Consider the following 20,233-nt stretch of genomic DNA (forward strand, 5'->3'; position numbering starts at 1 on the left):
AACGATGACCAGCTGCCTCTAATTGGAGATCATCTCAAACAAAGTCCAACATAGAAATACAAAAACTAGAACAACCCAACATAGAAATACAAAACTAGAGCATAACAACATAGAAAAACTAAACTAGAAAAAACCCCTGTCACGCCCTGACCTACTCTACCATAGAAAATAACAACTTACTATGGTCAGGACGTGAAAGAGTCAGTTTTTCAAGTCTAACTTCTCAAAATGAGATCTGAAAGTTTTATAGGGAACCAAGGATTTGTTCTATTTTGAACTCTAAGGCGTTTAAAGGGAGTGTGATTGTCTACCAGAGATATAACAATAGATGAGAAGTTCTAGAGCCAATTCAGTGTCAGGCAGGAAAGCTCTATCAGCTGTGAGTGTGTGTGGGTCTGCGTGTGTGTGTACCTCTTGCTGTTATGGTAGGTTTACAACAATAACGCCTTTCAGCAGCTTGGTGATTTCCAGTGTGGAATACAAGGTCGCCACGTGTTGGGTTAAGGTCTTTACAATATCAATATGCCTACCACTTATTAATTAGTACTTGTATTAATAACTGAATTTAGATGGTTAGTAAAATTAATGCTGCAAAGAGAGAAAAGAGAAGTCCTTTCATTGCACAATTGTTTTTTTCAACATAGTCCCTCCCTCTGTCCCCATCATATAAAATAAGTGTCTATTTAAGTTGATGTAATAAGTGTTTGGTATAAGTGTTTAGATGAGTATGTCTGAAGGAATAGTCCACGCTGATGTGAAGTTCAAAAAGCAACAAAGGACTGAAGGAAAAGATGGTGGTAAGCACTAAACTAAAATCTGTCACTAAAATCTATTTTTATAATCATGCTGTATGCTCAGGGTGTGGAGAATGTTCAACATAAAGCTTCCTCTATCTGCCAATATATACATCCGTAATCTTTAAGGGGCAATCTAGGATCAGTTTTTTAAATGAATGCTATATAGCTGTTGATTCTTGAAGAGTATTACTTATAAACGTCTCATCAGCTTAGTTCAACTGTATTACCCCATCAGAACAAATGTAAGCTTGTTTTACCCCATTGTTTATATACAATGTAATTGTAAACAAACTCCGTTTGGCTTCAAATCATGGTTAAAACTATCATTTGTATCTCATGGTCATGGATGGTCTGTCCTCGCTCCCATAGTGCCGTCTATGAACTTGAGTGGTTACATTCCTCCAGCCCCATCCCTCAGCAGTTTACCAAAAAATCCCCAGATGGCCCCTTTAAAATTATATTTATACTACATTGACTTTATTTAACACATATTGATACCCTACTTCAAAACATGTTTGCTAGGACAAAAATGACTTACATCACAAAGACATTTTAGAGACTACAATTCAAAGGGTTTGCAGGAAACATATTTGTTAGCTGGTTTGCATGCAACACTTCATGTACGCTTCATGCCTTATCAGTGATCTGTGCTGATTATTTTACATTGCAGTTTTACTTTGTCGCTTTGGTCAAATTTTCACAAGTGTCTGGTACATTTTCACAACTCTTAGTACACAACTCGTTAGGTTCTTATTTTTCAGAGTAAATAACCCACAGACACTAGAGAAGCTTTAACCAAGTTTAATTCTTCCCAAAGGTTCTGTACAGCTGTAATCAGACAGTAAAACTTCTCACATCACAGTTATATACATCCTACTTAAGACACTCCCTCTCTCCAATCCTTAGTTTATGCCCAAGAGAAAGAAGGTAACCAGATACTAACCCTGATTACTCCTTTAAGGGTAACTGACCTCAGCCCTCACCTCCTGACCTCAACCCCTCCTTCACCTAATCCCCAGCTATTCATCCATCTTCTCTATATCAACACATCGTTCTCTTCTCCTCCAAACACATTCCAAAGCCTTCTGGCTTGCTACAGACTTTCTATTCAAGGCTTCGTCTCTATCATTTATTTCATATCTCAATGTTCAAAGTTTAGCCGATTCCAACACTCTAAACTGGTCACACTTGTAACTCAGTCTTTCACTCAAAACCTGTCATTGTGCATTCATTTGGATTGTAAACATCTCTCACCACACAACCATTGATTCAAAATCTGTTTATTGTGAAATATAATGAGAACATTGGTTTAATCAACATAACATAATAATATATTTTCTATTTAGTCGTTTTAACTACCAGTTAATCCAATAGAAAACAAAGCAAGACGCGTGTTTCAAATCGCCCTTAGAAGTGCTGAAAGTAAAATGCTGCAGTACTGTAAATTACAGTTCACGTTAGGCAATACACTTAAATTACCCAACAGAATTGACAGAAATGCTACAATTTCCATAATATCTATTCAATGTGTAATCAAAGGTGTGGTCAATGAAGATATCCTCTACAATAATTCATGCAAAAAAATACATGTTTTCCAGATATAATCGTAAATGAAACTAAGTAATTAAATGACTGAAAATAAAACATGAGGATTAGCACCCATTCGTTTGCGTGAACCCTGTCTTGAGCATTTGGCCATAAATTCTCATCCACAACACAGCGAATGTCCTCATTATTCATGCACCGCAGCAAAAACCTTTTGACATGGCTAATCCAAGCTTGACATTGGTCTGCATTGATGTCGTCGAATGCCTCATTCATGGCCAGAAGTAGGGCGGCACGCTCATAGGGATGGCGATCGTACAGCTTCCACCTCCATGCTGAAAAAGATTCCTCAATAGGGTTGAGCAAAGAAGAGTATAGGGCCATGAATTGGGGATGGGCCCAAAACCATGCCTGAACCACCTCTGCAGGGGGGAACCTGACATTGTCACACTCAGTGACATAGGTTACCCCTTCACCTTGACAGGCCTGCTCAATTTCATTGAGAAACACAGTGAGATGTGCAGCGTTGTAGGATCCAAGTAATGCCCTACATCCTGCCACACCATCCTCAGAAATAGCTGCGTACATTGAGATGTTTCCCCCACATTGTCCAGGCACTTGGATGGTTGCCAGTTGGACGATGAGTTTCCGCCCACGGCGCTGAGATTTGGCCAGGTTGAAGCCCACTTCATCAACAAATATATATTTGTGATGGTTCACAGCAGCATCACCCTCTAAAATATATTTTGGTTAGTTCTTTTTACAGTATAGTTACAATATGATATTGTCATGTAACAGTAATACAGTATATAGTGCTGTACCTGAACATACTCGGCCTGCAGTTGTTTCACCCGGTCGTTGTTTCTCTCAAAAGGCACCAGGTAAATGTGTTTCATAGATACCTGGTGCCTCTTCAAAAGGTGGGCCATTGTTGGTAGGCTGATGGATGTCACATTGGCAAAGGGGTCATCGTTCTCCTCAATGGCCTGCTTTATTTCGGACAGCCGTATGTCATTCCTGGCCCTCACCATTTCCACCACTGCCCACTCCTTCTGGTCGGTCAGCACACGGCCACGGCCATGGGGTCTTCTGTCGGTTCTGAGGGTAGAACAGAGTATACTGTCAATAGATCATACTGGAAGAATACAGTAACATGTTTTGTGAATTTACATGCATTACAATATGTCATTTACTGTAAATGTAAAGCATAGTGCATATCCTTAAGACTTACCGGTTTTCTTGGTGAAATTCTCAGGATCAAATTGACAATTGACCTTTTCAGATTGGGGTGAACTAATCTATCAGCCTCTGCCATAGTAAGGCCTCTGTTTATCACGTTCAACGACGATGGCCCTGATTTCATTAGACACAACAGTTCCCTGCCGTCTGCCTCCCTCTCTCTGATGTCCACCTCTTTGATGGGGCCCATGCCCACCTCTCTAACAAGCCCCTTGTCCACAAGCTCTTTGATTTCCACCTCTCCCTTGCTGTCTTTCCTGCTCCATATTGAAATCAATTACCGTAATTTCCGGACTATTAAGCGCACCTGAATATAAGCCACACCCACTGAATTAAAAAAAAACAATTATTTTAAACATAAATAAGCCGCACATGTCTATAAGCCGCAGGTGCCTACCGGTACATTGAAACAAATGAACTTTACACAGGCTTTAACGAAACACGGCTTGTAACAAAAAATAAAAGCTTTAGTTGTCTTTTTGCACTGAGTCAATTCCTCACGCTGCTGTTTCCAACGTCTTATCATCGACTCATTAAGACCAAGCTCCCGTGCAGCAGCTCTATTTCCTTTTCCAACAGCCAGATCAATCGCCTTCAACTTGAAAGCTGCATCATATGCATTTCTCCATGTCTTTGCCATGATGAGGGTGACAAAATGACTACCGTAATCAGAATGATGGGAAGTTTGAGAGCGCTCGATTTAATCTAAACAGTAAACCAAAAAGTTGTTTGACCATAACCCGTTCGGCAATTTCATTGGTCTAATGAAAGCTTCATGCCGCCAAAAAACTGAGCACGTCACAGAATGTTTTTTTTTTTAGAAAAAAAATTTGAAAGCGGGAAAAATCCATATATTAGCCACGTCATTGTTTAAGCCGCGAGGTTCAAAGCTGGGAAAAAAGTTGCGGCTTATAGTCCGGAATTTACGGTAGCAACAACTAGTAGTCCATTATGTATGATTATCATGCATCATACATGTCATTTAGATGTTTATACTTTACAAACACACTTTATTTCTGTAGTTCTCAAAATCCATTGATAGTGGACAAACCAGTTTAAAATTCATAGGTTTACCAAACGGTTAAGTGGTCAGCCATTAAGCGCAGTTGGATGAAGTGATGGTCAAATGTATTTAAACAAATGAAAAGAGAATCATATGAAAAGTATTGTGAGCATTGCATTGTGAAAAGGCAATGACTTTATATGAAAGGTATTTCTAGATGAAACAGTGATCAGGTTTGGTGAAAAAGTTACTGTGTTATTTGTGTTATTGCTTAGTCAATTGAAAATGTGCTTAAAGTTTTCAAACAACAGCCTTTTTCATGATCTGTTTTGAGTTTGTACAGAATTATACCGCATTCTTGTGAAAACAGAACCAAGGTGCTAAAAACGAATAAACTGAGTGTTAAAAATGCTGGTTCAGGAACAGCCAATGTGAAGAGAGGAGTTTTGTCTTGTGCTCACACTTTCATGGTTGCATTCCAGCAACAGCATCCACAGCGAATGACGCCACGTACTCTGAAATCTCAATTCCCAAAGACGGACGCAACCAACAATCTACCGACACTAATGGTATGTGTGTGTGAATGTGTGTGGGTGGGTGAATATGCGCGGGATTGTGTGGGTCAGATGAAGTCAGTGCAAAGTGCAAGCTAAGCAAAACAATGAGGAAGTTTCCTACATATGGGTGAAGAAAAGGTTTACAAGATGAACAGATTCTAATTGAGCATTTTCGTCAAAAACCTTGTTCCTATGAGTCATACACTGTGTACAAAACATGAGGAACACCTTCCTAATATTGAGGTGCACCCCCTTTTGCCATCAGAACTGCCTCAATTTGTCGGTACATGGACTCTACAAGGTGTCAAAACGTCCACAGGGATGCTGGCCCATGTTGACTCCAATGTAGTGTCAAGTTGGCTGGATGTTCTTTGGGTGGTGGGCCATTCTCGATACACTCAAGAAACTGTTGAGCTTGAAAAACTGAGCATTGTTTCCGTTCTTGACACACTCAAACCGGTGCGCCTGGCACCTACTACCATACCCCGTTCAAAGGCACTTTAATATTTTGTCTTGCCCATTCACCCTCTGAATGGCACACATACACAATCCATGTCTCAAATGTCTCAAGGCTTAAAAATCCTTCACCTTAACCTGTCACCTCCCCTTCACCTACACTAATTTGGTGGGTTTAACAAGTGACATCAATAAGGGATCATAGCTTTCACCTGGTCAGTCTATGTCATAGAAAGAGCAGGTGAGCAATCCCAGGTACTTCTCTGCCGCTGCCATTACAACTATTCTGTGACATTCGATTCATTTCTGCGGTACAATTAACAACCATGGCTATAAATGCTAAAAAGCCCACTGTACTGAAGCACCTATTCTTCCCATCACTCTTGATCTCCGCCTACTCACAGGAATGCTCTCACACTGTACCCATCTAACTCTACCACTCTCTTCACTGCTTAGGCATACAACACTTTCTGTTTTATTTTTGTTCCCCTTTCTTTCTCCCCAATCTCGCGGTATCCAACTGATAGTAGTTACAGTCTTGTCTCATCGCTGCAACTCCCGTACGGACTCGGGAGAGGTGATGGTCTAGAGCCATGCGTCCTCCGAAACACAACCCAACCAAGCCACACTGCTTCTTGACACACTGCCCATCCAACCCGGAAGCCAGCCGCACCAATGTGTCGGAGGAAACACAATACACCTTGAGTCCTGGTCAGCGTGCACTGCGCCCGGCCTGCCACAGGAGTCGCTAGTGCGCGTTGAGACAAGGATATATCCCTGCCGGCCAAACCCTCCCTAACCCGGACGACGCTGGGCCAATTGTGCGCCACCCCAATTGTGCGCCACCCCACAGCCTGGGCTCCAACTTTCTGTTCTATTCTGACCCTGGCAACCTCAATCTGCCTTTCTCTCACCGGACACCTCCGATCTCCATCCCCATGATCACCCTCACAATTAACACACACAACTTTCTCCACACATTCCTTCGTCTCATGCCGTCCTGCACACTTCTCACATCTGGGCATGTCCCTCCTACACACTGCTGCAATATGCCCATAAACATGACAGCTAAAACACAGTAATATTTTCGTAACAAACTCTCATGTGATAACTGACACTTCCTACCTTGACCTTATTTGGTAACGACTCTGCATCAAAACTCAGCATGACAGATGATGTCTTCTCCGTTTAACCACCGTATCTATGTCTCATCAAGTGGCGGGTGTCACAGACACTGGGAATCCTCCATTTCAACTGGTCCTCCTCAACACTTAATGCCACTCTCGTTATCACTCCTTTCAACGGCGCCTTGCTCCGGAGAGCAAAGCACGGCACAATTCTTCTCCCTAATCTCGTAATCCAGAGTGCCCTCTCCCTCTGGGGGGAGGAAACATAATACATCATTGAGTCCATTCCAAGTTACTTTCACCAACTCAACAGTCCCCAACCTCTCCTCCACCCAACCTGCCACCACATATGGATCAACCAAACAACAAGTATCCATTCCCTTCGGGCTCCCGAGTGGCGCAGAGGTCTAAGGCACTGCATCACAGTGCTAGCAGTGGTTTGATTCTGGGCTGTATCACAACCGGCTGTGATCGGGAGTCCCATAGGGTGGCGCAAAATTGGCCCAGTGTCATCCTGGTTAGGGTTTAGCTGGTGTAGGCTGTCATTGTAAATAAGAATTTGTTCTTAACGGACTTGCCTAGTTAAATAAATCTCACTGGGCCAAAATCAGCCTTGGGACAATCTTCGCCGCAGGTTCCTCACTCTCAAGTTCCATCTCTGAACTACTGGAGAACGTATCCCTGTTTTTGTACTTGACGCCCACCTTCTTCACCACTACTTCCCTCTACACTCAACTTCTACGCAGCAGTCATCACTGCACCTGCCGCCACATTTAATTGATCCTCACTCTCCTCCTGTCCCATCTCCTCAAGCTCTTCCAAAAGTTCTGTGTCATCCTCCATTAAATATTCACAAGAAATCTTCCATGTCTCTCCTTTTATCTGTCCTTCTCCTTCACCAGATCTTTCAGAAGGCCTGTGTAATCCCCCACTCCATGTTTATTCATAATATGCTCCACTTTCTTCCTTATTTCCTTTTCCGCCATCTTCCCTACTGTGGCCTTCGCCCAACACCCCGACCGCCTCTCTGCCCACTACGGATTGTTTGTCGACTCAATGATTTAGCCGGAGTGTATTTTCTCTCGCTTCAGTTAAAATAATGTTGTGGTTGCGTCATATTTCATTGTATACTTTCTGACGCTTGCATCAATGCATGCTTCAAAGTATGTACAAACGGAGTACGCATTTGAGAAGTGTCCTCCATGCTCCGTTTTGCATACTTTGATTTGGAATCATACTGTGAACCTCCCGTGTTCCAATTTGTGTGCTCTGAGCACAGTATGCATTTTGAGAAACACCCTCAGTGTACGTTTTCTTCATGTCTAACATACAATAAAATGAAGTAGCGAGTCTTATAGGTCAGTTTAATTCATTCTCTCTCTCTCCTCAGCTGGTGACTCTGATTCTCAGGAGGGGTCAAAGGTCAGAGCAGGTGGATGTGACCCTGTCAAAGTGGTCCTGGTGACTCTCTGTTTTCTTCTGATGGGGACGGTCATTGGACTTCGGTTCCTGTGTGAGTGACCTAGATAGTGGAGATGGCTAGTCTAAAGCAGACTCTATATCGGAGACAGATTCATAGAGGCTCTTGTCCAGAGCTATGAAAATACAGAAATATCTAGGCACATTTTTAGCACAAGAGCTGGAAAATCCCCACAGTAGTGCTTCAAATGGATTAATGTTTCATGCCAGGTCATTGTCTAATTTCTGTAACTGATACAAGATCCTGTATAAAAATGTTGGTGAATAAAATAGCTATTTAATACTTTTCACAATCAACTAATATTACATTATTATGCAGAAGAATGTTGGTCAGATTCCTACAATTTAAAATGTATGTATTTTTGCAATCAGATAACAGCAACCTGTCAACCAAAAACACAGAGCTCCAAATTCTGCAAGCGGCTTGCGATCGAAATCTTACAGGTTTGGAAAAAGCTTTTAAAGAAAATGTTCACATCGGTTTTCTAATATAACTGTTGTTTATATGTAGCTGGATGTAGGGAACATGAGTCAGAACTGTTATCTTTTGGCAACTAGATTTAATGATCAAAAACAGAGAGCTTCAAGAACTGCAAGACAAGATCAAAGAGCTTCAGGAGAAGGAATGTGCAGGTGTGTTGACACATATGACCCTCCAATTAAATTGTATTGTCTACCACTAATACAGCCTTTCCATTGAATCCAGTGACATTTTCATCCTTATTAAATAATATTAGAAAAAATTGCAGCTTTTGTTATTGCTAAAACACTCAGTGTTGGATAATTCCAAAAAGTATGGATTCCTATGTCACGCTGTGAAAATGATTCAGGTTGGCATTTATTGTCATGAATCTTGCCCTGGTGGCAGGTCTGCAGCATGGTCACCAGCTGGCACACGCACAAAGTCATAAAATCAGATTTGAACCCTAACCTTAACACTAATCTTAAACACACTGCTAGCCCAAACCTTAAATGAAGACCAAACAGCTCACTTTTGTTTTCATAATCTTTGTGTGGCCCAACTAGCAGAAATCACTCAGTTCTGCCATCAGGGCAGGATTCATGGCAATAAACTTCAACCTGTGAAAAAGCATAATTATCTTTATTCACAACAGTTTGGCAACAAAATGAAGAATTGAGAAAGCAGACAACTGCACCCTCTTGCCCTACAAACACAGATGAGATTATACTACGAGGGAATGTGTTTACTCAGATGTAGTAGGTTGTATTATGACCCAAGATAAAAACCTGTTTCAGATAGCAATCCTGAGTTAAACTCAAAACCACTTCAAATCAAGTTGTCAACTTCAGAGGCAGTCTATTTTTGTTTTAGTTCCTCCTTATTAATTGATGCAACAATATAGCATACTTGAATAGTTGTGAGATAATCCTACAGTATGTCTCATATCCACATGGATTGTACACCATTAGTAACATAAAACAAAAGGCATTTGACTATAGGTAGGCATAGAGATCAGTGTAGTGTACGGGGCACTGACAATGGTTATATCTGTTCTCTCCACAGGGAATAAAGACTATCCTAAACCTATGAACTGTGCTAAAGACTGGGAGTATTATGGGGGGAAGTGCTATTACTTCTCCCCTGATGAACTGACCTGGGCTCAGAGTCGGGATGAGTGTATCACCAGGGGGGGACACCTTGTCATCATAGGGAGCCTAGAGGAGCAGGTATGACTATTATTGATTCTCTCAGTTGTTTTGATGCACATTTTTCCTTTCCTCTACTAACATAGAAATGACAAATCTTGACATAATTCTCCAAACAATGTTTCTGGTGAAGAAATTCTTAGATCAGAAAATTGGTTCAAAAATAACTACGGAGCCTGAAGAGAAGTTCTGGATTGGGCTGACGGACAGTATAAAAGAGAACGAGTGGTTATGGGTGGATGGTTCATCTCTAAGCACAAGGTTTGAATGCATGTTCAAATCAATATCATAATACAATCACCCTAGATGAAAACGTATTATGATCATACCTCTTATGTATTATCATCCTTCACTCCATAGCTTCTGGATTGGTAACCAGGAGCCTGATGACTGGAAAGGAGAAAATCCCGACGGTGAAGACTGTGCTAGAATGGGGGAACCGGGTGGTACTAAAGACGCCAAGAGTTGGATAGATTTCAACTGTAATAAGACTCAAAGAAGAATATGTGAGACAAAATCCCCCTTGTGAAACAGTATCTTTAAGAAACTCAAAAGTTCCTTAAATATGTCTCTGAACAACAAGTATTTTTTGCTGGCATTGATAAAAAGAAGTGAGGAGAAACTGTATTGTGACTGGTTTACAGTAGATTACTGCTGATATTCACATCTTTATTTGTAAAACAAATGTTATGGTGTAAAACAAACCAAATCTCCAACTGAGTCTAATGAAAAACATGTCAGATATATTCAGTTCACACCTCTTCACTTCTCAGTAGGCTACAGGTGTTGGATCTTAATTTTCCCAGTATTGTTACAGCAACAGGATTTGAACTTTAGTCCTTCAATCAAATGTTGCTTGATTGGTGGTTAAGCTGTTACCTGGCCAAATTTAGGCTACATGAAAAGTGCAGTATTGTTAAGTGTGTGGGTTTAACATTTAATTTATGTAAATCATGAAGCATAACTGCATTTTGCGGTGCAGAAATATTCTCAGAAACAAGAGTGATAAAATAAAATCCTACACCTGTACACCATCCTCAGTGTGTTTTGTACATGTATATTTCTGCTTATCAGTGTTGTCTCTAGACCAGTCATTTGAGAAAAAAATATTGTGTATATCCAAACATCAGGAAACCATTGAATGAATAAAGTGTCAAAAGTAAAATCCTTTTTTTTTTTCAGCAGTGTATTTATTATAAAGACTAGTCTTACCTACTGTAGTTCAGGGGCTAGAAAAAGTAGATGCCAGAATGCCTACTGTACGCTTCTCTAGTGGTGTATTATGAGTATTCAAAAGGTAGATAGTAAATAATTGTCATTTGAGGTTTGACACAAAGCTTTAAAGTTGGTGTATTAAAGGGATTTATTAGTGTCCCCATACCCACCATTTACATGCTGCTTTACAGTAGAGATCACTATTCATTATTAGATTACCAAGATGGTGAAATGGAGCCTCATACATGGTCAGTGGCGATTTTAGCATGTAAATCTTAATGTGATAAACTCATCCATTTTTTTTTAACTTGCCAGCAAAGCCACAACACTAAACAATACATAAATAGCACTATAACGGTGACAAATAAACTGTTAGGGCCTACATAAAGCTGTCCCAACAGCAGAGTCCCAACACCTTATCACTGCTACACCTGGCTATCAGTGGAGCCTCATTTACTGCCTTTAAAAAAAAACAAAGCTGATATGGCTGACTTGCTTAAACAAATGTGGTTTCTACTGACAATTGAGATGTACAAACTATGGCATAAGGGGACGAGGAGCGAATAAGAAACAATCGGTAATTTATATTAAGACATTAAGGAGCGAGCTAGGACAGACGTAGTCCATTCGGAAAGTATTCAGACCCATTTCCTTTTTCCACATTTTGAACCCCCAGAAAGACCCTTTGCTATGAGACTCGAAATTGAGCTCAGGTGCATCCTGTTTCCATTGATCATCCTTGACGATTTGGAAAGGCACACACCTGTCTATATAAGGTCCCACAGTTGACAGTGTATGTCAGAGCAAAAACCAAGCCATGAGGTCGAAGGAATTGTCTGTAGAGCTCCGAGACAGGATTGTGTCGAGGCACAGATCTGGGGAAGGCTTCCAAAAAAATGTCTGAAGCATTGAAATTCCCCAAGAATACAGTGACCTCCATCACTCTTAAATGGAAGAAGTTTGGAACCACCAAGACTCTTCCTAGAGCTGGCCACCCTGCCAAACTGAGCAATCGGGGAGAAGGACCTTGTTCAGGGAGGTGACCAAGAACCTGCTCGTCACTCTGACACAGCTCCAGAGTTCCTCTGTGACGATGGGAGAACCTTCCAGAAGGACAACCAACTCTGCAGCACTCCACCAATCAGGCCTTTATGGTAGAGTGGCCAGACGGAAGCCCCTCCTCATTAAAAGGCACATGACAGCCCGGTTGGAGTTTGCCAAAAGGCATTTAAAGGACTCTCAGACCATGAGAAACAAGATTCTCTGGTCTGATGAAACCAAGATTGAACTCTTTGGCCTGAATACCAAGTGTCACGTCTGGAGGAAACCTGGCACCATCCCTACGGTGAAGCATGGTGGTGGCAGCATTATGCTTTGGGGAAGTTTTTCAGCGGCAGGGACTCGGAGACTAGTCAGGATCGAGGAAAAGATGAACAGAGCAAAGTACAGAGAGATCCTTGATGAAAACCTCCAGAGCTGGGTCGAAGGCTCACCTTCCAACAGGACAATGACCTTAAGTTCACAGCCAAGACAATGCAGGAGTGGCTTCAGGACAAGTCTTTGAATGTCCTTGAGTGGCCCAGCCAGAGCCAGGACTTGAACCCGATCGAACATCTCTGGAGAGACCTGAAAATAGCTGTGCAGTGACGTTCCCCATCCGACCTGACAGAGCTTGAGAGGATCTGCAGAGAAGAATGGGAGAAACTCACCAAATACAGGTGTCAAAGCTTGTAGCGTCGTACCCAAGAAGACTCAAGGCTGTAATCGCTGCAAAAGGTGCTTCAACAAAGTACTGAGTAAAGGGTCTGAATACTTATGTATATCATATATTTCAGTGTTTTATTTTTTTTTTAATGTTTTGCATAAATGTCTAAATACATGTGTCATTGTGTGTAGATTGATGAGGGGGAAAAACTTGTATCCATTTTAGAATAAGCCTGTAACGTAACAAAATGTGAAAAAGGTCAAGGTGTCTGAACACTTTCCAAAACCTATGATTCTAGGGAGCAAGACCAAGGCTCTTGATACTGTTCTGTCCCATCTTAGAGGTGACAGAGAGAGACCCTTCTTGTGTTTGTGGTCCGTATAATAAGGGAACCAATGTTCTCATGTGAATGTTCTCCTATTCTTCTTCCCCGCCCATGTGGTTGCAGAAAGAACTTCTCCATTTGCGCTACAAAGTACAATCACACTATGTACAAACCCATTAATTCATGATTTTTTTGTGATGGTAGTTCACGTTAGTTGAGAGAGGTGTAATCTTGATTCCCCCCTCCAACTAGGCCTACCTATACCATTGTCATCACTATATAAATCAAGACATGCAACCCGACAATAGACCAACAGCCTGACAAAAAGCAATATGACTTGAGTTCAAAGAACAGTATGTTTGGACTGTTGAATTTTGCATTTTCTCCGTTTGGGCGTGTAACTTTGTCCAGGTGACATCTCTTAAAACAGGTTGAGAATGAAGGACACTCTCCAATGTTATTCATTTATATTAGGTGACTGAGTACTAATACTGCTTGTGTGCACATTATATGCATTATAAACGAAGTATTATTTAAGAGTCTTGGTTACCTTTTATTGTGAAGTTGTAACTATCCATACAGTATAACCTGATCGAACATCTGAAGAGACCTGAAAATAGCTGTGCAGCGACGCTCCCCATCCAACCTGACAGAGCTTGAGAGGATCTGCGAAGATGAATGGGAGAAACTCCTCAAATACATATGTGCCAAGCTTGTAACGTCATACCCAAGAAGACCTGAGGCTGTAATCGCTGCTAAAGGTGCTTCAACAAAGTACTGAGTAAAGGGTATGAATACTTCTGTAAGACAATTCAGAATTTTTTTATACATTGGTAGAAATTCCTAAAAAAACGTTTTTTGCGTCATCATTATGGTGTGTTGTGTGTAGATTGATGAGGGACTAAGGCTGTAACTTAAGAAAAAGTCAAGGGGTCTGAATACTCTCCGAATGCACAGTATGTATTGCTATATACATAGGCATTATCATCAAGTTCTGAGTTTAAAACTAATCTTAATCTTCCCCCTCAGTCCTTTGGCGATTTATTGTATTAATATAGACACTTGCAGTCTCAGACATTGTTGATTCTCTCTGCCTTTCAGTAAGTCAAGATGAAGACTAGTTCTAAACACTCAGTGCAGAGACACTTACAGAAGCCTATACATCTCCCCAGAACAAAACACCCCAGCAGTTCCTCTATAGCAGGTCTTCTCATTCTCTGTAATACAGTGCCTTCAGAAAGTATTCACACCTCTGAAACTTGTCCACATTTTATTGTGTTACAGCCTGAATTTAAACATAATTAAATTGAGATGTTGTGTCACTGGCCTACACACACAATACCTCATAATGTCAAAGTGGAATAATGTTTTTAGAATATTTTATAAAATTAATAAAAAACAAAAAGCTGGTATCTCTTGAGTCAATAAGTATTCAACTCCTTTGTTGTAGCAAGACTAAATACGTTCAGGAATGAAAATGTGCAAAACAAGTGCATGGACTCTGTGTGGAATTATTTTTTGAAGTCTTCATCTCTGTACCCCACACATTGTATTTAACTAGGTAAGTTGACTGAGAACACATTCTCATGTACAACAACCAGGGTAGAGGAATGAGCCAATTGCAAGTCGGGGATGATTAGCTGGCCATAATGGTATGATGTATACATTTGGATTTAGCCAGGAAACAAGGGTTAACACCCCTACCGTAGGATCTTTAAAGACCACACCTGTTTTAACATCCCATCTGAAAGACTGCACCCTACACAGCAAAATTGTGCCCAATCACTGTCCTGGGGCATTGGGATATATTTTTAGACTAGAGGAAAGAGTGCCTCCTACTGGCTCTCCAACTTCAAGCAGCATCTGGTCTCCCATCCAGGGACTGACCAGAACCAACCCTGCTTAGCTTCAGAAGCAAACCAGCAGTGGGATGCAGGCTGGTATGCTGCTGGCATCTTTAAGGTCCCTCATTCGAGCAGTGAATTTCAAACACAGATTCAACAAAAAAAGACCAAGGAGGTTTTCCAATGCCTCACAAAGAAGGGCACCTAATTGTACACCCAGTCACTACAAAGATATAGGCGTCCTTCCTCACTCAGTTGCCGGAGATTTCACCATGAGGCCAATGGTAACTTTAACACAGTTACAGAGTTTAATGGCTGTGATGGGGGAAAACTGAGGATGGATCAACAACATTGTAGTTACTCCACAATACTAAACTAAATGAGAGTTTAAAAAATGAAGCCTATAAAGAATACAAATATTCCAGAAACATGCATCCTGTTCGCAATAAGGCACTAAAGTAAAACTGCAAAAAATGTGGCAATGAAATTAACTTTATGTCCTGAATACCAAGCGCTATGTTTGGGTCAAATCCAACACAGCACATCATTAAGCACCACTCTTCATATTTTCAAGCATGGTGGGGGCAGCATCATGTTATGAGTATGCTTGTCATCAGCAAGAACTACAGTAGGTCGTTTTTTAGGATAAAAAGAAACAGAATAGAGCGAAGCACAGGCAGAATCCTAGAGGAAAACCTGGTTCAGACTGCTTTCCAACAGACACAGGGAGACAAATTCACCTTTCAGCAGGACAATAATCTAAAACACAAGGCCAAATATAAACTGGAGTTGCTCACCAAGACGACAGTGAGTGTGTCTGAGGGGCCTAGTTACAGTTTGGATTTAAATCAGCTTGAAAATGGATGTCTAGCAGTGATCAATAACCAACTTGTCAGAGTTTGAATATTTTTTTAAAAGAATAACATGCAAATATTGTACTTACCCAGGAAGACTCACAGCTGTAATCACTGCCATAGGCGATTCTAACATGTATTGACTCAGGTGTGTAGATATTTCTGTATTTCATTTTCATTAAATTTGAAACATTTTCTAAAAACATTTTTTAACTTTGTCATTATTGGGTATTGTGTGTAGATTGATGAGGGGAAAAAACTATTTAATACATTTTAGAATAAGGCTGTAGCTTAACAAAATGTGGTATAAGTGAAGGGTTATGAATACATTCTGAAGGTGTAAACTCCATTTTACTAACTTGGTAATCTAACAATGAATAGTGTGACCTCTCAGGTTACTACAAAGCAGCAAACTGAAACACATTTTAACTTTGAAGCTGAGTCAAATCCTACAACACAATATTGAATTGCCTACCTTTTGAATATTCTTGATACATCACATTTTACATTTTAGTCATTTAGCAGACGCTCTTATCCAGAGCGACTTACAGTAGTGAATGCAGTGGGAATACGAACCCACAACCCTGGCGTTACACACACCAGGCTGGCATTGCAAACACCATGCTCTACCAACTGAGCCACAGGGATGACCATAGAAGAAGTGTACTGTAGGCATTCAGTCATCTCTAGTTTTTGTTGTCCCTATTACTGTAGCTAATCTTAAAACAATTTTTAAATAAAATGCTGAATAACAAACCTTTTACACTTTATTAATGATGTTTAGATGTTTAGATATTGTATGCACACAACATTGTTGTTTTCAATTGACCTTGGCCTAGAAACAACACTGAAAAGCAGAAATACAAATGTACAAAACACATTCAAGATGGTGTGAACAAAAGATATCTGACATGTTTTTTTGCCAGGCTAAGTTACAATATTGGTTTGTGTTACACCACAGTGTAATTTTTTTGTTTGTTTTAAATGTATGTATAAAATAAGCTGTCTGTGAACATCAGCAGTAATCTCCTGTAATCCACTCACCAATACAGTTTTTCTCATTATTAATGCGAGCAAAAAATATTCGAAAATACTTTTGTGTTGAGAGCAAAATTCAAGAAACTTTTAAGTTTCACAAATATACCATTTCATGCACTTGACATTGTCTTACATATTCTTCTTTGAGGCTTATCACAGTTGACATCAAACCAACACTTGAGGTCTTTAGTACCACAATTTCCCATTCTAACACAGTCTTTCTTCACTATTGGGATTTTCTCAATTTTCCTGGCCAGTTATCAGGCTCGTTGCCATACCCGAAGCTAGGGGAAAAAAGCTGGTAACACATAAATAAACAATGTTGTTTGGGTAACATGAACCCTCATGATTTGCCGAGTCATTTTGTGTTGTGTCAGTCATGGAAAACACATCACAATATACTTACACAGCAATATTTAACTGAAAGATCATGATTTATATATAGTGTTGTGATCTAAAGTAAATGAATAACTATTTGAATACAACATATCATGACGTCTAGAGGTCTGTTGTCCACCCAGAACCACGTTTTCTCTTGTTGTGTATCTGTTAGCCCGATGCAGAACTTGAGGTCCTGATCAGGCATCTTTTTATGAACTTGCTCATCTGAAAACGTCTTAACCAGAATCATTCATTGGAGATTAATATTAGAGTGCTGCTATGAATTAGGTTAACCCTTTGAGATATATGAGGTGTTACGTTCCCCAGTTTCTGTGTTGTGGTTTGTGTATTATCATGTATGTATTTCAGGAAATGGATTCCTGAAATTCTCTACGAACAGCTGATTGGTCAATCAACATTGATTGTTTGGAGAGCTGACCCCACCCCCCTCATCAGGACGCAGCTGTCTCCAATTACTAACTTCTTCTGAAGCTATATAAGCCCCAGTTCTGTTGCTCAGAAGGAGAGATGATTGCTGAGAGACAAGGCTAATGGCAGAGGGTTATAGCATGTTGGTTGTTTCTAAGAATTTTGGTATGTACAGCGTTCGTTGTTGCTGAGGGAGCTGATTGGTTGTGTGTGTCAATAGGATGCAGTGTTTTGATTATTGACTTACATTTGTGTAATTCTGTTTCATTTGTTCCCGGGGGGAAGGGGAAGGCACCAAGGGAGTGCTTAGGCAAGAGGCCCGCGGGCATACATATACCCGTAGTAGTTTGCTGTCTATGCACACTAGGAAAGACCTGGGCGGACCATCCCCTGTATTTTGGTTAGTGCACCAGGTGGTGCTAGTTAGGTAAGTAGTGGGTAGGCAGTTAAGGTAGGAGAGGGGGCTTTGATATTTACTTTCTTTGCTTTGGTTCCGTCCAGCCCCTTTTCCCCAACCTTACCACGTGAAGGAATAAATTCCCTGTTAACGGTATTCTCTGCCTATTCGTCATACTTGTTCACACCTACACTTCCCTACCTTATTCACAACAAGGAGAGTTAAGTTGTAGCAGGGTGTTGCGTTCCCTCTTTCTAGAGGCGTGCGTAACATGAGGCCTTAGTGAAAGGTGATTTAGGTGTACTTTAATATAAACTCATTCAATATTCAGTCATACCTGTTCCTGTTGGCTGTCTATGATGACCAGCCCCCCCCCCCCCTCTGGTAGGACATCTACTTTGTGCATGACACAAGTAATTTTTCCAACAATTGTTTACAGACAAATAATTTCGCTTATAATTCACTGTATCACAATTCCAGTGGGCCAGAAGTTTACATACACTAAATTGACTGTGCCTTTAAACAGCTTGGAAAATTCCAGAAATGATGTCATGGCTTTAGAAGCTTCTGATAGGCTAATTGACATCAATTGGAGGTGTACCTGTGGATATATTTCAAGGCCTACCTTCAAACTCAGTGCCTCTTTGCTTGTCATCATGGGAAAATCAAAAGAAATCAGCCAAGACCTCAGAAAAAAAAGTGTAGACCTCCACAAGTCTGGTTCATCCTTGGGAGCAATTTCCAAACGCCTGAAGGTACCTCGTTCATCTGTACGAACAATCATACGCAAGTACAAATACCATGGGACCACTCAAAAAAAGACAACAAAGTTAAGGTATTGGAGTGGCCATCCCAAAGCCCTGACCTCAATCCTATAGAAAATTTGTGAGCAGAACTAAAAAAGCTTGTGTGAGCAAGAAGGCCTACACACCTGAATCAGTTACACCAGTTCTGTTAGGAGGAATGGGCCAAAATTCACTCAACTTATTGTGGGAAGCTTGTGGAAGGCTACCAAAAACGTTTGACCCAAGTTAAACAATTTAAAGGCAATGCTACCAAATACTAATTGAGTGTATGTAAACTTCTGACCCACTGGGAATGTGATAAAATAAATAAAAGCTGAAATAAATCATTCTCTCTATTATTCTGACATTTCCCATTATTTTAAAATAAAGTGGTGATCCTAGCTGACCTAAAACAGGGAATTTTTACTAATATTAAACGTCAGGAATTGTGAAAAACGAGTTTAAATGTGTTTGGCTAAGGTGTATGTAAACCTCCGACTTCAACTGTATTATACAATACCAGTCAAAAGATTGGACACACCTACTCATTCAAGGGTTTTTCTTTATTTTTACTATTTTATACATTGTAGAATAATAGTGAAGACATCAAAACCATAAAATAACACATGGAATCATGTAGTAAACAAAAAAGTGTTATATTTTATATTCGATATTCTTCAAAGTAGCCACCCTTTGCCTTGACAGCTTTGCACATTCTTGGCGTTCTCTCAACCAACTTCATGAGGTAGTCACCTGAAATGCATTTCAATTAACAGGTGTGCCTTGTTAAAAGTTCATTTGTGGAATTCCTTTCCTTAATGTGTTTTCAGCCAATCAGTTTTGTGGTGACAAGGTAGGTGTGGTATACAGAAGATAGCCCTATTTGTCAAAAGATCAAGTCCATATTATGGCAAGAACAGTTCAAATAAGCAAAGAGAAACAACAGTCCATAATTACTTTAAGACATGAAGGTCAGTCAATGTGGAAAATTTCAAGAACTTTGAAAGTTTCTTCAAGTGAAGTCACAAAAACCATCAAGCAATATGATGAAACTGGCTCTCATGAGGACCGCCACAGAAAAGGAAGACCCAGAGTTACCTCTGCTGCAGAAGATAAGTTCATTAGAGTTACCAGCCTCAGAAATTGCAAACCAAATAAATGCTTCACAGAGTTCAAGTAACTGACACATCTCAACATCAACTGTTCAGAGGAGACTGCGTGAATCAGGCCTTCATGGTCGAATTGCTGCAAAGAAACCCCTACTAAAGGACACCAATAAGAAGAAGAGACTTGCTTGGGCCAAGAAACACAAGCAATGGACATTAGACCGGTGGAAATCTGTCCTTTGGTCTGATTAGTCCAAATTTGAGATTTTGGGTTCCAACTGCC

At 40.5% G+C, this 20,233-nt stretch overlaps 1 protein-coding gene across 2 annotated transcripts; it reads left to right on the forward strand.

Moving 5' to 3' along the window:
- The first annotated feature begins 383 nt into the window (after positions 1-383).
- LOC115173465 (CD209 antigen-like protein D) lies at positions 384-11,037 on the forward strand. Of its 2 annotated transcripts, none has more exons than XM_029731545.1 (8): positions 384-797; positions 5,067-5,153; positions 8,115-8,237; positions 8,576-8,647; positions 8,762-8,836; positions 9,729-9,892; positions 10,005-10,132; positions 10,232-11,037. In XM_029731545.1, exons 1-8 carry the CDS (start codon positions 722-724, stop codon positions 10,398-10,400), a joined length of 894 nt encoding a protein of 297 aa, XP_029587405.1. In that variant the 5' UTR covers positions 384-721; the 3' UTR covers positions 10,401-11,037. The 2 variants fall into 2 exon arrangements, with proteins under 2 accessions (XP_029587405.1, XP_029587406.1); XM_029731546.1 differs by having other exon boundaries at positions 5,073-5,153.
- Positions 11,038-20,233: the final 9,196 nt, after the last annotated feature.

The sequence above is a fragment of the Salmo trutta genome, chromosome 34 (assembly GCF_901001165.1).
Source record: "Salmo trutta chromosome 34, fSalTru1.1, whole genome shotgun sequence".
In the NCBI taxonomy this organism is placed as follows: domain Eukaryota; kingdom Metazoa; phylum Chordata; class Actinopteri; order Salmoniformes; family Salmonidae; genus Salmo; species Salmo trutta.